The sequence below is a fragment of the Oryza glaberrima genome, chromosome 2, assembly GCF_000147395.1.
Source record: "Oryza glaberrima chromosome 2, OglaRS2, whole genome shotgun sequence".
NCBI classification, from domain to species: domain Eukaryota; kingdom Viridiplantae; phylum Streptophyta; class Magnoliopsida; order Poales; family Poaceae; genus Oryza; species Oryza glaberrima.
Window position 1 is genome coordinate 33028595 of NC_068327.1, and position 15807 is coordinate 33044401.

General features: G+C 38.8%; 1 protein-coding gene across 3 annotated transcripts; it reads right to left on the reverse strand.

The window, feature by feature from the left end:
- Positions 1–1745: 1745 nt before the first annotated feature.
- On the reverse strand, positions 1746–10882 carry LOC127761555 (adenylyltransferase and sulfurtransferase MOCS3). 3 transcript variants are annotated; one of them, XM_052285865.1, is made up of 11 exons: positions 10535–10882; positions 10364–10456; positions 10073–10128; positions 4301–4365; positions 4108–4182; positions 3943–4021; positions 3677–3715; positions 3489–3597; positions 2898–3016; positions 2669–2788; positions 1746–2388 (listed from the first exon to the last, which is right to left on the reverse strand). In XM_052285865.1, the coding sequence occupies exons 1-11, from the start codon at positions 10800–10802 to the stop codon at positions 1999–2001; spliced, it is 1413 nt and encodes a 470-aa protein (XP_052141825.1). In that variant the 5' UTR covers positions 10803–10882; the 3' UTR covers positions 1746–1998. The 3 variants fall into 3 exon arrangements, with proteins under 3 accessions (XP_052141825.1, XP_052141826.1, XP_052141829.1); XM_052285866.1 differs by lacking the exon at positions 4108–4182; XM_052285869.1 differs by lacking the exons at positions 3943–4021; positions 4108–4182; positions 4301–4365.
- Positions 10883–15807: the final 4925 nt, after the last annotated feature.

Sequence of the window (15807 nt, forward strand, 5' to 3'; positions counted from 1 at the left end):
CGGTTTGGGATGGGGAGAGGGGACGATGTGTGAGCAGAGATTGGGCCCCAACTGTCAGTGTCGTAGCATCCATAGATTCTTTGTTGGGAAAATTGGAACATGCCATTATAATTTTGCAAAATTTGAGATATGTCATCCTGATCCACATGTCATTGACTCATGTGGATCCTACATGTCATTGAGATACCGATGGCATATCTTAAACTTTGCAAAATTATAATGGCATGGTTCTAATATCCTGGATTTCTTTTTTAGACTTTAGCCATTTTTAAAAAATGTTTTAGAAATATATCGTCTAGAAAACTTATTACAGATATACTCCCTCTATCCAGTTTAGTAGTCGTTCTGGTACAGGAGTGATAAAAAATGGTATTGTAAAAATGACTAATGTGCCCCTATGTTAATCATTACAGTGCTTAAAAATTGATACAAAACTAGTACGGCACCTGTCATTCTGATAAGCCTGCAACAAACATGGAGAAAAAAAATTAATAGAAGTACTCATTCTAGTGGCTCACCTACAGCTACCCAGGCCTAAACGACCTCCTTTCTGGGACAATGGCTTTAACCCCAGCGAGAGGTAAACCGAGACGGAGGGAGTAGACCCTAACTCAACATTAGAGCAGGTGCAATAACATGCTATAAGCCAGCTACAAACATATTTTAAAGAGATAAATAAGGAGAGAGAAGAGCAGAGGGCTACAGATTTGTAGCCAGCTGTAGCACGGATTCCAAGACGTATTATGTGTATGACAAGTGGGACCAGGTATTAATAGTGTAGTATGTAACTATTGTATGGATGAGCTATTAGATTGACTATAGATGAATTAGAACTAGTAGTTGGCTATACTATTAAACTTGATCTTAAAGTCTTTGCCTCGTTGGTGCCGAGGTTGAAAGTCTCGACACTAGATAAAACGGTGTCGAAGCCCAACCCTCGTGCTACTCGGTCTAGTGTCAATCCTCTACTAGTTGCGTATTTTTTGAGAAACACAGTACAAACATAGGTGCTCACAATGCGCGTGCACTCGTTCCTGTGAACGCACACACTCACACATATTAGGATTGATGGAGTCACCACAGGCGCCTCGCTATCGATGAGTGCGTCACCTAACAGTGAAAGAATAATTAACCGTATATGTGAGCATCCATTTCAAGTCTAGCACTTGAACCTAGTGGAGTGGTTTTACCGCAAGGAACCTAGCTAATTGGTTGAGCTATACTCACTTTGCCCACCCATAGATCATATTGTTTTGCTTGATAAATTAGTTACTAAACACACATCCCACATGCTTGTACTCCTTTCAGGTTAATTTTTTTATCGTTTTAGATAAGAATATGTTCTTATAAACACAACTTTTACCACTATTTTGTACTTACAGTAGTATGTAGTATGTAGAACTATCAACAATATATGATTTTATTGAAATACTTTTTAAAATTAATCTATACATATTGTTTCCATGTTGCTAAAAGTAAATATTTTAAAAGTTATTTGCAGTCAAAATTTTTAAAAGTTTAACATCTGTTTAGATTAAAACGACAATTATTGTTAACTGGAGAGACCGAGAGAGTATATATGAGTACGCCTCTAACACACGACCAATGAGGCAGATATCAAAGGTAAACCTTGACCTGGTTATGGTATCTCATTTGTTTGAACTTGATCTCCAGGAACAAAAATTTTACACCCCATTTCAATGTCTGACAGACTCATGTGAATTTCTCATGATCTAAATACAATCATATTATCTTTTTCTTTTGGAATACGCGAGACACACATTTTTGTATTAAGAGGAGTGGTAAATACAATCATATTATCAATCACATCTATTTGAGCCTTCATTTTTTTTTCTTTTATACACTGGAAATGGATTACATTAACATTAGGCACCTGACTCATGTTTGAACCTTCAAGGCAACTACATATGTCCTTTTCTCTAATCTCTAGTACAAGTTACTTGCAAGCTGCAACTATCAACTATGTAAAGCATCTGGCTAGTAGAGAAGGAAGCTGGGGTCGACTTCCTTGGCCCAGGACTCAAACCCACCGGCGACGTCGCTCGCATACAGGAATCCATTCTCGCGGAGGATCTGCACGGCGACCTGGGAGTCATTGCCTCGCCGGCAGATGACGTACACAGGGCAGTGCTGCCGCCCGTCGCGCCGCGACGACACTTCCCTCGCCGAGTCCCGCAGCAGTGGCAGCTTCTCCTCCAGCAGCGAGAGCGGGACGTTGATGGAGTGAGCCATGGACGCTATCTGAAAATGGTGCGACGGCCGCACGTCCACCAGCAGGTGCGGCCTGCCGCTGTCGAGCACCTTCTTGTAGTCTCTGCAGCTCACCCGGGCGTTCTCCGGGAGAAGATTCAGGCTCCGCGTCGTCGACTGCAATCATCATCAGTTCAAACAGAGAGTGATTAGGAGTGATGCCAGGGAAAATACACAGTGCAATTGTGCAAACTTCGTGTGTAGTGCAAACCTGAAAACTACCACATGATATATAAATGGACGTCTAAGATTTGTTCACGCCATCCATTTGCGTATCCTACGATAGTTTTTAGATTTACACTACATATGAAGTTTGCACTATTTATTGATGTCATATTGCCATGCACAGATATCCGATGATACAATCTAAGAACCCAACAAAAAGAGCGATCCATACATTTTTGGACATTGGAGATTGTGTGAAGCTCTCGTAATCAAAGTTCACGAAGTCCTCTTTGGTGAAAACAGGATTTTCTCCACAGACCTTGCAAGTTGGTGAACTCCTACTGATCTTGACCTGCAGGAGTTTGTGTAACCGTTTATGGCCTTTCAGGGAGATTGAAACAGAGGATTCTGATGGTTGCTGTTTAGGAAATTGAGTCGATGGACATAATGAACTGACTTACGATCCTGGTATGAGAGGACAGTGCATCGAAGTGTAGCATTCTTCCACAGAGAGGTTTACCAACAGCAGTTGCAACCTTTATAGCCTCTAATGCTTGAAGGCAGCCGATTACTCCTGGAACTAACAAACAAAAATGAAGACATTGGATCATTCATATAGACAATATGGATGGGATATTAGAAAACCGGCCTCTACATCCACGACAAGTACATTTACATGTACCTATGAAGATAATATACCTATACCTATGGAATTCCTCTACTTATTCTATTGTAGTTGGTAATTTTCTTCATTTTTTTTAGATAATGGAATAACATTCTGGCTTTTGCTCAACGAGATACAACCAATTATTACAAAGTCCACACACGAACAAACTCAGCACACACTGATATAATGTAAAGAAAACATAAACTAAAAGACACCAACACAAGATAAAAGAACCCTCAATTATTGAATTCTATTCGAGAATCTCCATCCGAAATTTTCTTCATGTTGGTACAATTAGAATTGAGATGCCGAAATTTCTCACAATTTGATCCACATGCCTTTTCATAGGGTGTTTTTTTGCTACGTAGAGAAGATAATTACTTACGAATTCCAAGAATACCATTATCGGAACAACTCTGCGATGTTGGCGATGATGGTGGGTTTGGATAAAGACACCGGTAGCATGGACTTCCGTTGTGATGATAAACAGTCAGCTGTTAGAGAAAGTTCAGATGAGTGTCACTAAAATGAACAGATAAGTCAAAGTCGTCGTGTTACTAAAAACAGCAGTACCTGTCCTTCCAAACCTACTGCTGAACCAGATATAAGAGGCTGAAAGGAGTAAATGACATCTGAATCAGCACTTCATCTATGAAAAAGTATGTTGAGCAGAACTGACAGAAGATAATTGATAATGGTCAGTTGTTAGCAACTAAATTTTGAAACCATAAAGTAGAAACTTGCCAGGTGGATGAAGCTAACATGACAGAAAGAAGTGATTTCAGCTTATATGTAATATTACAAACAGAGATGATGAGAAACAAAGCTGAACTTTATACCTTGTTCATCAGGACACAACAATCACTGATCATGTACCGACTAGGCAGGTTGTTTGTTGCGTCAACTACTATGTCATATCTGTGATATTTTAGTAGTGTTGGAAACAGGAATAAGAACAAACAAAAGGACATGATTGATATTTCCTATTGCATTCTCAAGGATACTGTCGCATAATATCCAAAGCGTTGCTCGCATTCAAAGTGATATGATACTCGAACACCTTGATAGAGGAGTTAATTCTGATTTCATGAGAAACATATATAGAACTAATTGATATCACTTTGTAGGCACACATAAGTGAGATTGCTTTTACAATTTATATATGATAGATTATCTGCCCAAATGATAACATCTTACGCACGGCAAGAAGCAGCAGCTGATTTCACCTTTGGTTGTCCAACATATGCTTCTATGTGTATTATCTGTAAAAAAACATTGAGGAAGAATTTAAGATATTTAGCCTCCCTTAGATGTTTTACAAATTACAAGTCCTATCTATTATATACTAAAAGTCCATTAAACTTCCTACAAACGCTCTCATGCCACCACATTGGACTCCTACAAACGCTCCTAAACCGCCACGTGGTAATCTAATAAACTGGTGGACCCACTATTTCAGATTTTCAGTTATTAGATTTAACTTATTTGGTGGACCCAATAATACATGGAATTAGATCTATTTTTTGGTAAAAAAAAATCCACATCCCGCTTGGTCCGTGCGTACGGGAGATCAGAGATGCACGCCCTCCCTCCCCTCTATCCCTTTAATTCTCACCTATTTCCATGCTATATGATCTCTCTTATTTCCATGCTATATTAGTTCCTATTTTCATGCTATATTAGTTTGATGTAAATCACTAAATCACCGTCCAATACACATACGTTTGTGTCCTATACACAAACGTACATACGTACTCCCTAGCTCCCTCCTGTTCCACACCCGGTGTCCGCCCTTTTTATATTGATTATGTAAAAAACAGAAAACCTAAAAAAAAATTATAACATATAAATCAAGTTGCTAATTTAAATTAGAGATAATCCAATAAATGCCATTGACAAGTGTCCAAATCCAAGAAATACCATCGATAAGTGTGAGTTCCAAGAAATACCATCGTACAAATGATTTTGTCTAAAAATAACATCGCCATTAGGGTTCCGTCCATCCCGCGCCGTTAAATACACTGTTCATAACCCAACGAGACAATAAACTCTAAAAACTATAAGATCCATTTTTAAAGGTTCGGGCTTCTAGAAAGTAAAAAAACCAATAATAATTATGATTGATTTTAAAATCTCAATGACAATAAAGAAGAGCGGCAACGGGCGAGCCGTGGATGAGTATAGTGACAAAGTCCTGGGCGTTTTGGCAGAACTTCTAAAAAGTAAAAATGGAGAAGATGCAGTGGACGGCCGCAGAGGAGTATAATAGTAGTGTTTGACGAGGCTTCTAGAAATTATAAAAATAAAATCCAACAAGACAATAAACTTTAAAAACTATAAGATCCAACTTTTAAAGGTTGCAAGGAGAATGAATAGAAACAGTGGTAGATCGAGCAAGCAAATAAAGAAGGATATGACAGAAGTAAGGGATAGCAACTGGTGTGACTTTTAAAAACAATAAAATTAAAAACATGAGGGTGATAAGGTTTGGTTTTACAATGTCTTAAGACAACAAGATAACCATTTAATAAATTTTAAGTAAATCATATTAAAAAATATATAATTTTATATGGATGCTAGCCGCGCAATTGCGCGGGCCACCCAACTACTTTTATAAATGAGAGCTAATCCGTGAGACGAATTTTTTAAGCCTAATTAATTCATAATTATCAAAAGTTTACTATAGCATCACATTGTCAAAATCATGGCGTAATTAGACTTAAAAGATTCGTCAAGCGAATTAGTCCAAGCTTATAAAATGAATTTTGTAATTAGTATATGTTTAATACTTTAAATTAGTGTCCAAACATCCCATGTGATTTGGACTTAGAATAAGTCCCTAAAACCAAAAATGCTGGATCACTAAACTCCGCCGTACTGTGCGACTGTGCACACACACCTCACTTCACGATTAATGTCCACAGCTGCTTACTGCTCGAATGCTTTTTTTCTAAAAAAAATATTTGCCGTATATACGACGCGACTTTTGACCGTGACAGAAATTTCAAAAATATATTTTCAAGTACTACATCCGTTATAAAATATAGCAATCTAATACTGGATGGGATATATCCCTTTATCCAGATTTATTGGACTAGGATGTGTCCTATCCAGTCCTACATTGCTATATTTTGTAACGGAGGGAGTACTTCACTCCCCGTTTGAAAATTTTTACCGTTTAAAATTTATCAGCATCAAACAATCACAACTATCCCGTAGAAATTTCTACTGTAAAATCAGGGGAGTAACAAATTATCACAAGACGCGTGCTACTTCCTCCGTTTCAAAAATAAATTAATTTTCACCCATCCCGTATATACCAATGTAAAACAAAAAAAAAGAATAAAAGAGCAAATACAAGTATACAATTGCAGATTTGTAGAGCTAGTACAAAAATGCTAAGCACATGTGAAGAAAAGATTGATTAGATGATGTGTCAATTTTTAGAGTTAGCAAGTTGACCATACTACTTCCAATGCAAATATTTTTTTTACTTTATTTAATTCAAATATTTATATTTTTATAAACTCTATTACAATAATTATTTAAAAATAATTTTATTTTGAGATAAAGTAAATAGGAAGAGTAAAATAAAAGCTTATTATCGGACGGAGAGTGTAGTACAGTACGGAGTATTTGTCAGTGCCAGCCAAACGCATGCTCATGCATGAAGGGGCGTGCGCATGCAGCAACTCGATCAATCGTTCGACCGGGAGGCAATACACGGTGGTACTCCAGTAGCACAGCACATATACGTCCAACCCAGTCACGGCCACACCTCCGGCCGGTTACTACATGCGCCGCGCGTGCAACTTGTCGACGAAAACCATGCCTTGCACGCCAGAAAATAGCCAGAAGAAACCAAACCCGGTGGTTGTTTAATTGCTGACTTGCTTGCTTGCTTCCCTGTCTCTAAGACCCATTTCAGTTTGGAGGAATTTCAACACACAGAAATAACAAAAATAGAGAAATAGAAATACATGCCCACTTCTATCAATAGGAATTTTTTTCCATGAGATTTGTAGGGATGGAAATTTTTGTTTGTTTTCTCTCTACAACTTGTAGGCAAGAAAATTTTCCTTTGGTTTCATTATTTCTAAATCCTATGAACCAAATGATATTCATAGAAAATAATCCTTAGAAGTTAAAATCCTTTGAAATTTGTTCAAAACGAATTGGTCCTAAGCCACGCCGCTGTCGTCGCCTCCATCCCTCGCCGGCGTGTAAACGCCGCCATCGCCGCCGTTGATTGGGATGGACGGCGACCTTTTGTTCATCTGGTGACAATAGGAAATCGATCGATGGGTGGGAGTTGATTATGGATAGGGCCAGCGAGCCATGAGCGACGCGAGATCGAGACCTCTCTTTTGTTCTTGTCAGGTGGTGACTGGACCCAACATCGTGTGCTTGTGTAGTGGTATCCTACCGCTACAGAGAAAAGACTATGAGAGCAAGTTTAATAGTACAGCTAACTCCCATGCATATAAATAGTTAACTATAAAAATATACTACACCACAGATATCCGGTCTCACCTCTTATACATACATAGTGTCTTAGAGTTTGTCTTGCAGCCGGCTATAAATCCGCAGCTCACTTTCTTATCTCTTCTCTTTTCTTCTCGATATATGGTTATAGCTGGCTTATAGCCTACTATTGTACCTGCTCTAAAGAGGCCCACGTAAATACTCCTACGACGATACTTATTCCACAGTACTACTCCATCCGTGTTAGAATATAAGAAGTTTTAGAGTTGGACACGGTTATTAAGAAGTTATGTATAAGTGAGTGGTGGAGGGTTGTGATTGGTTGGGAAGAGAATGTTGGTGGAGAAGTTGTTATATTTTAGGACAAATCTTGAGGTCTAAAAGTTTTTATATTTTGAGATCGAAGGAACGGTTTAACGATGACGTGCTACTGTGCGGTAAATAATTGGCGAGTCGCGAAGGTGTGCCATTGGTGAAGAGAAAGGTAAAAGTTGCCGGAGAAGTTGATGGAGCAATGATGAGCTCTGGGCCGGGTTTGTCATGTGATGGGCCGTGCAGTCTGTTGTCTGGGCCTGCCACTGCACAGGGAACCCATTTTACTACTTCATCGTTTGACAAGTCACACGGATGAATGGATGATCGACTTGCCGGACTAGTCCTGCCAATGCCCTACCTTTTTTCAAGCCCCTGAGCGAATGCAATTCGTGCTCATGAGTCATGAGTGCCACTTTTACTACTAGTAGTAGGATAGGTTAACATACAAATTCTGATACATGGCCTAGGCAGGATTACCATTGATCTATTAACTTTCAACTGAAATCATAAGCTACTAAGAGCAAGTTAAAACAGTATAGCAAACTACCGGCTCTAATTTATCTATAGTCAATCTAATAGCTTATTCATATAATAGTTACATACTACACTATTAATACCTGGTCCCACATATCATACACACACGGCGTCTTGGAGTCCGTGCTACAGCTGGCTACAAATCTATAGCCCACTGCTCTTCTCTCTCCTTATTTATCTTCTTAAAATATGTTTACAGCTGACTTATAGCCTACTATTATACCTACTCTAATAGCGTAGTGATGATTAATTCCTGAGCTACACGTGCAACTAGAGATATGCAACCAATACCAATCAAAGAAGTACAAGGTAGCTATTTACACCCGTTAATCAAATTCAGTCATATATAAATCGAACGGTTAGATTGTATGCATAACAATCTATTATATTGTTAAAGGAATAGAAAAAGAAGTCTCCACGTTCGCTCTCATGGCCTAGAAATTCTCACATTAATCGGAGAAAAAGAAAAGGCAGAATCCATATAGAAATACAATTTAGAAATAGCTGAAATTCAGAATTAAAAAATAAGGAATATTAGAAGAGGAGACTAGAGTCTATATAGAAATACAATTTAGAAATAGTTGAAATTCGGAATTAAAAAATAAGGAATATTAGAAGAGGAGACTAGAGTCCATATAGAAATACAATTAGGAAATAACTCAAATTCGGAATTAAAAATAAGGAATATTAGAAGTAGAGTATAGAGTCCATATAGAAATACAATTAGGAAATAATAGAAATTCAGAATTAAAAATAAGAAATATTAGAAGTAGAGTATAGAGTCTATATAGAAATACAATTAAGAAAAAAAATAGAAATTCGGAATTAAAAAAATAAGGAATATTAGAAGTAGAGTATAGAATCCATATAGGAATTTAAAACTAACTAAAATTCAGAATAAACATAATAAAATTAAAAGTAGAGTTTAGAGTTCGTATAAAAATATAATTTACAAATAACTAAATTTCAAAATTAAGAAAAACATGGGACGAAGAGTTTAAAGTCAATATAGGAATACAATTTAGAAGTAACTGAAATTTGAAATTAAAAATTAAAAAATATTGAAAGATGAGTTTAGAGTCCACATAGAAATACAATTATAAATAATAAAAATTCAGAATTCAAAAAAAATAAATATTAAAAGACGAATCTAGAGTCCATATAGGAATATATATAATTTACAAATAACTAAAATTTGATATTAAAAATAATTAATAACTAACATGTATATAAAATACAATATGAATATTACACATTAGTAGTTTCGTAAAGTTATAGCAAAATTTAAAATTATGTTGTCATTTTAATATATTTGAATAATATAATGAGAGAACATATATGCTATTATATGAGAGAAAATATAATGATGCTAGCCGCGCAATCTGCGCGGGTCACCATGCTAGTTGTTGCCAAAAGCAAACCATGTAAGAAAATGCAAGCCACTAGTCTATGAAAATTAAAAAAAAAAAACTTAACTAGTCAATAAGTTCTTTCCACCCTGCAAGTTAATTAACCTAATAAAGTGGCAGTCGATGAGAGTGCCTTCCTAGGAAGTCATAACATTATAAATAGAGCTCCAATACCATCACATTTAGAAGAAAGTGCAAGAGAATATGGGGGACAGGTAACGGGTACCTGACGATGCAGGTTGTCAAGTTCAACTCGATCGCCATCAACAATACCTAAGCAACCTAACAAAATACACCAAGTAGTAAATCAAGCCATGGACGATTAATCACAAAAGGTATCATCGCATTCGAAGCAAAAATATCTGTTCCTCAGGAGAAGAGACATTCTTTCCGAATGAACTAGTACGATAATTGATACCTGATGAACAGCTCTTGTTGTAAAGGAAATCGCAATAATTTTTCCAAGTCAAATTACTACAATGTTTAGGGTGATAAAAAAAGGGGAATTCGCTTTTACCGACGCCACAAGCAGCCAGATACATTGCCACAGGCGAGCCCAATCCACCGGCACCGACCACCAGGATGGATGATTGGGACAGCTTCCGTTGCCCTGAAATAACAACGAGTGGATGAACAGTGGTAGTACAGGCTAGAAGCCAAGCAACGAGCGATGATGCTGAAGAGCTACCTTCGAGGCCGAACTGAGGGAGGAGGAGGTGGCGTCTGTAGCGGCTGATCATGTCGGCGGCGGCGGAGGAGGAGGAGGAGGGCGATCCCGTGGGCTCCACTTCGGCGGCGGCGGAGGGGGGAAGGGGAGCGGCGCCGAGGCGGAGCTGCGACTCGAGCAGGCGGATGCGGCCGTCCAGCTCCTCCCTCTCCGCGCGCAGCCTCTCGAGCTCGCGCATGATCGCCTCCGCCCTGCTCCTCCCGCCGTCGCCGTCGCCGCCGCCCTCCATTGGCGCGGTGCCGGTGGGGTTGGGTCACCTTCTCCACGGAGCTAGGAGCCTAGGAGTAGTAGTAGGAATAGTACTCCAGTTGCCCAGTTGCACGGTTGCAGGGGTGCAAGGGCTGGTGAAAACGGTTACCAGCCACAGGTACGTTGCGCCAATCGGACTGACTGGCAATTGCCCATGTCTATCTCATTTATTTATTGAACTTTTTATTACATGGTAGACCACATCACTGTACACCTGTAATAGCAGCCGCTCATATATATGTGGGATCGGATCCACCTGTCAGCCACTGCTAGTATAAATGCAGTACTGCAGACGATCCATATCTCGTAACATCACACCTACACACGTTCAAAGAGACAAAACTGACACACATCCTTGATCTCACTAAATTTTAATTTAAGAAACTACCTACATGTACGTAATATTCGTAAGTACTAAGATTTAAACTCTGGTGAGTGGAGTCATACACACACAATTGCACTATCACCGCACTCTGTGTATGATGTTTAATTGGAGAAAAAAGGGAGGCGGAACGCTCAATACCGATGTGTATGATGTTTAATTGGGGAAAAAAGGGAAGGCGAAACGCTCATGTGCGGAAAAAAAAAGATAGTAAGGAGAATTCAAACCATAACCTCCAATATAACAAGCGGGTAACTTAACACTAGACTACTTAGTACACCTTGCTAAGAAACATATCATCCTATTATTAGAGATATTTAACCATATGCCACATTTAGGTGTGGCAATTAACTTTTTGCCACTGGAACCACATGTCATATACACATGTGGACCCACATGTCATTGAGATATGGGTGGCAAATAGTTATTTTCCAAATTAAAAGTGGCAAATAGTTAAAAGCCCTCTATTATTAGCTGTACATTGCTCAACGCTAAACTATATGGCACTAAGCCTATAATTTTAATGCCAAAGCCCATGACAATGAGTTAGAGCCTCATCGGTTTCCCGTATTTCCTAATAAGTCAAACGGCTTATTAGGAAATAAATATTAATTTTTAGGTAAAACTTTTATATATTGGGGCAATTATAAATTTACCACTACTTTGAATCGTTATTGCAAAACTGCCACTATAACTGTCATTCGAGTGGCATTCTTGCAAAATTAGAAAAACCGGTGGCAAATTTGCAAATGCCCCTTATATATTTGTTCGTAGCGGTTTAAAAGTCAATGCTAAAAAAATTATGTTGAAAACATTTTAAAATCAACTTAAAAATTAAATTCAAAAATTCAATTTTAGATGCTTACTTTTTGGTTATAGTTTTTATCATGGGTCATTTATAAAAATAAGTTTTGTGAAAGGGTCAAAACGTCAAAATTTCGGGCATCCGGACCGTGCTTTCGTGTCGTTGCCATCATCCGGAGGCCCAATGCACGATCCAATACTCCATTCTTAATGGGCCTTCTCAAAGCGAAAGCCCAACGGCCACTCGGCCCGTGTGTCTATCTCTCTACCCATCCCTCGCGCGGCCATTGTCCATTTCCTCCCTCTTCTTCCTTGATGGCGCACCGCGCACCGGTTGCCGCGGCGTCGGGCGGCGGAGATGGCGCACCGCGCACCGGTTGCCGCGGCGGCGGGCGGCGGAGATGGCGCACCGGGAGAGGTCCGATGTACCCAGCGTCTGCTGATCCTGCTTCGGCGGCAACCCCTGCTACGTTCCAACGGTACGGCCGCGTCGTTCTATCTTCTTACTCGCATAAACCCTAGCGCCCCGTACAGATCACTTAGTTTAGTAGTGATTCCTTTTGCATCATTTACGCAAATCCATTTGATGAGATCCTCTTGGTTTGTGGTTGCACGGGTCAGGAGTCGGTTCTCAGCGGAGTAATTTTACTCCATGAAGCTTTTTCCGTGTTGCATTTGGGGATTTTTTTTCTCCCCCGACTCCGGTTGGTTGCAATCTTTTTCATTTTTACAAAGTGCAAAACACTGAAACAGGTTTTTGATTGCTTGATTATTTGTTCTTTTATGAGAAGGGGAAAAAGAAGGGTGAGTGCACTGTGCCGAATCTGCTTCCCTTTAGGCCTTTAGGTTGGATGCTCCAGTGATGACTGAATTCACATCATATATCGTTCCAATTCCTGAATGCAGCTCCTATGGGATGTTGCACGTTTGTGGAGATGAAGAGACATCTGAGGAGTTCAGTTCCGTTGTTTTTTATTGCTCAATGTTTGAACCTTTCGTTTTCAGTTTTCTTCGTTTGTATTTTGTTTTATCCTAAAAGAACTATTCCATAAACCGTCGGCTGAACGACTGCGGTTGCACGATTCATATCACATAACCACGAGTATGTTGGTCCTAAGGTTTCACAAAACCACAATGTTAACCAATCTATCTTAGTACTATTACAAAAATAAAAAAATAATTAACTTAGATTACTACAGCATTTATACAATGAAATTAAAGAAACTAATATATTTCAGATATAAGTTTATAACTCATGTGCATGATACATCAAACAAAAAAATAGTTAATGGTGTGGTTTTATGAAATTATAAAGCCATAATACATGTGGTTACGTGTAACGCACCAAAACCCATGTGGTTTTGTGCAACTTGGACCATAATACCTAGGGTTTTGTGAAATTTATTCCTTTTTTCCTACTCCGGTGGTTTGCATTCCTTTGCTTCCTTTCGGTATGCTCCAATGATGACTGAATTGACATCATATATCGTTCCAATTCCTGAATGCAGCATCCTATAAGATGCTGCACATTTGTGGAGATGAAGAGACATATGAGGAGTTTAGTTCATTATTTTTGTTGCTCAATGTTTGAACCTTTTGTTTTCAGTTTTCTTCTTTGTTTTATCCTAAAAGAGCTATTCAATGCTGCTCACATTTGTGTGCAAACATGTGTGGAGTTTCAAATCCGACAGTTTAACAAGAAGCCTTTTTCTTGTTTGCAGAGTTAATGATCCAATTGCTCTTGAGCTCCTGAGCAAGTCAGGCGAGAGATTTCACTATATTATGAATAAGAAGAACCTTGTATGCTGGTGGCCAAGACGCCCAAATAACCGAGCAATATTTGAGGGATGAGGTCTATGTGCACGGTGAGATTGACTGCATTTTCATTGTCCTAGGCACATACATAAACCTACAGTACAAGTACAGTACAAGAGAGATGGTGCCAAAACAGCTGCAGAATGGCTTACTCCAAGTTAGTCATAAAAGGTTTTCATCTGGCAAGCCTCAAGCACTATGGCCAGTGGGATCGCCCTTGAGTGCTGTCGTCGTTAAGCAGTAGAGCGCAATTTCAGCCTAGTGGCGTAGAACATCAACAGCAAACAGCATTGGCATATAGTCTTAACATTCAGTGAAGATAGGACACTGTGCTCACCTATGGATCCCCAGATAGCATGTGCCTTGGTCCAATCGCATGACGAACTCGGTCAACAAGCTGCCCAGCATGTCATCACTTTTGTTGTCTGCCATTCTGTCCTCTTTATGGTGGTCAGGCTGCTGTACTCCGCAACTGCATTGACTGGCAGGTACACATAACAGCAACTCAGCAAGCAATAGCTTAGCAAAGTCAAGGACAAGGTATTCCTGGAGAGCAACCAGATTCAGGCTGTGTTTAGTTCAGCGCGAAGTTTGGATTTTGGTTGAAATTGGAGATGATGTGACTGAAAAGTTGTGTGTGTATGATAGGTTGATGTGATGGAAAAGGACTGAAGTTTGGATCCAAACTTTGGATCTAAACACAACCTCAGAATTCTTAATCTGTAGGCCTTCCCCATGCTGGAGAATTGCATTCCAATTTCCAATGCCTTGAACTGTACATTAGTGTATGTATATCATAGATGCATGCTCACGGTTAACCTGGTATTCACTCTTCAGAATTAAGTTTAACAATTAGATTGTGTAATCATAATTGCCATGTATCAACAATTCAATATTAGTTGGAAGTTGGTTTTACTTCCTCACTCGGTTCCTTAAGAGCTTCGACATGTATTCTTTTTTAATGATCTGAATTCTCCATTAATAACTTAAGCGGTGTAACCTTGTATCCTTTTGTCAACTATGGTACTCTCTGTTTCATATTATAAGATATTTTGGGTTTTGAATAGATTCATGAATGGATCCATGTATATACTTTATATATGTGTCTAAATTCATATGAATGCTAGTGAATTTAGTTGAGAGATAAAAAGCCCAAAACGTCTTATAATATATGGAACAGGAGTAGAAGGCCTTATTCGGTTTGAAGGATTCATAAAGGAAATCTCAATTCTTTTGTACTAAGTACTATTCATGTATTCGGTTCATAAGATTAAAAGGAAAATTTTCTATAGAAACACTGCCAATCCTCCAAAATGTACCAATTATGTAGGAATAAAAACATCCACTCCATCCTCTTTGTTCAGCTCAATGTAGGAAAAATTTATGTGTTCCAATATGTTGTTTTGCATGTACGTTTTTCCTATTCCTGTGATTTGGAAATCCCATGAATTGAATAGGCCTGAAGTTATTGGCCTTGTTTAGTTTCCCCCCTATTCCTAACTTTCCATCACATCATATCTCATCAAAAACTTTCCTACACACATAAACTTTTAATTTTTTTTACAAACTCCCAACTTTCTTCAAACTTCTAACTTTTTTCAAGAATTAAACACACCCATCGTAAGGTAGGAAGTGAGAACAAAATAAATACTGTAGTAAGTATACGTGTTATGCTCACTTTTGTAGCAGTACCTTTTTTTCCCTTTTGGCACTTGAAAGCAACCTTTTCAATACTAAAAAGATATGCATTACAAATCTTCTTCGATTCGAATTCAGTACAAATTTTATTCAACTCGAAATCCAGCGGGAGCAGGAGCAATGATCATCCTTAAAGTTGGGAGAATTGCCGCACACCAACTGACGTGTGGGGCCTCCAAACCGCAAGTGCACCTATGCTGGCAATGCTGCCCTTGCCCCTCTCCCGCCAACGAATCCCTCCACTCCCCAAAAGCAAAAACGCGCGCGAAAAATTTCAACTCCCGCG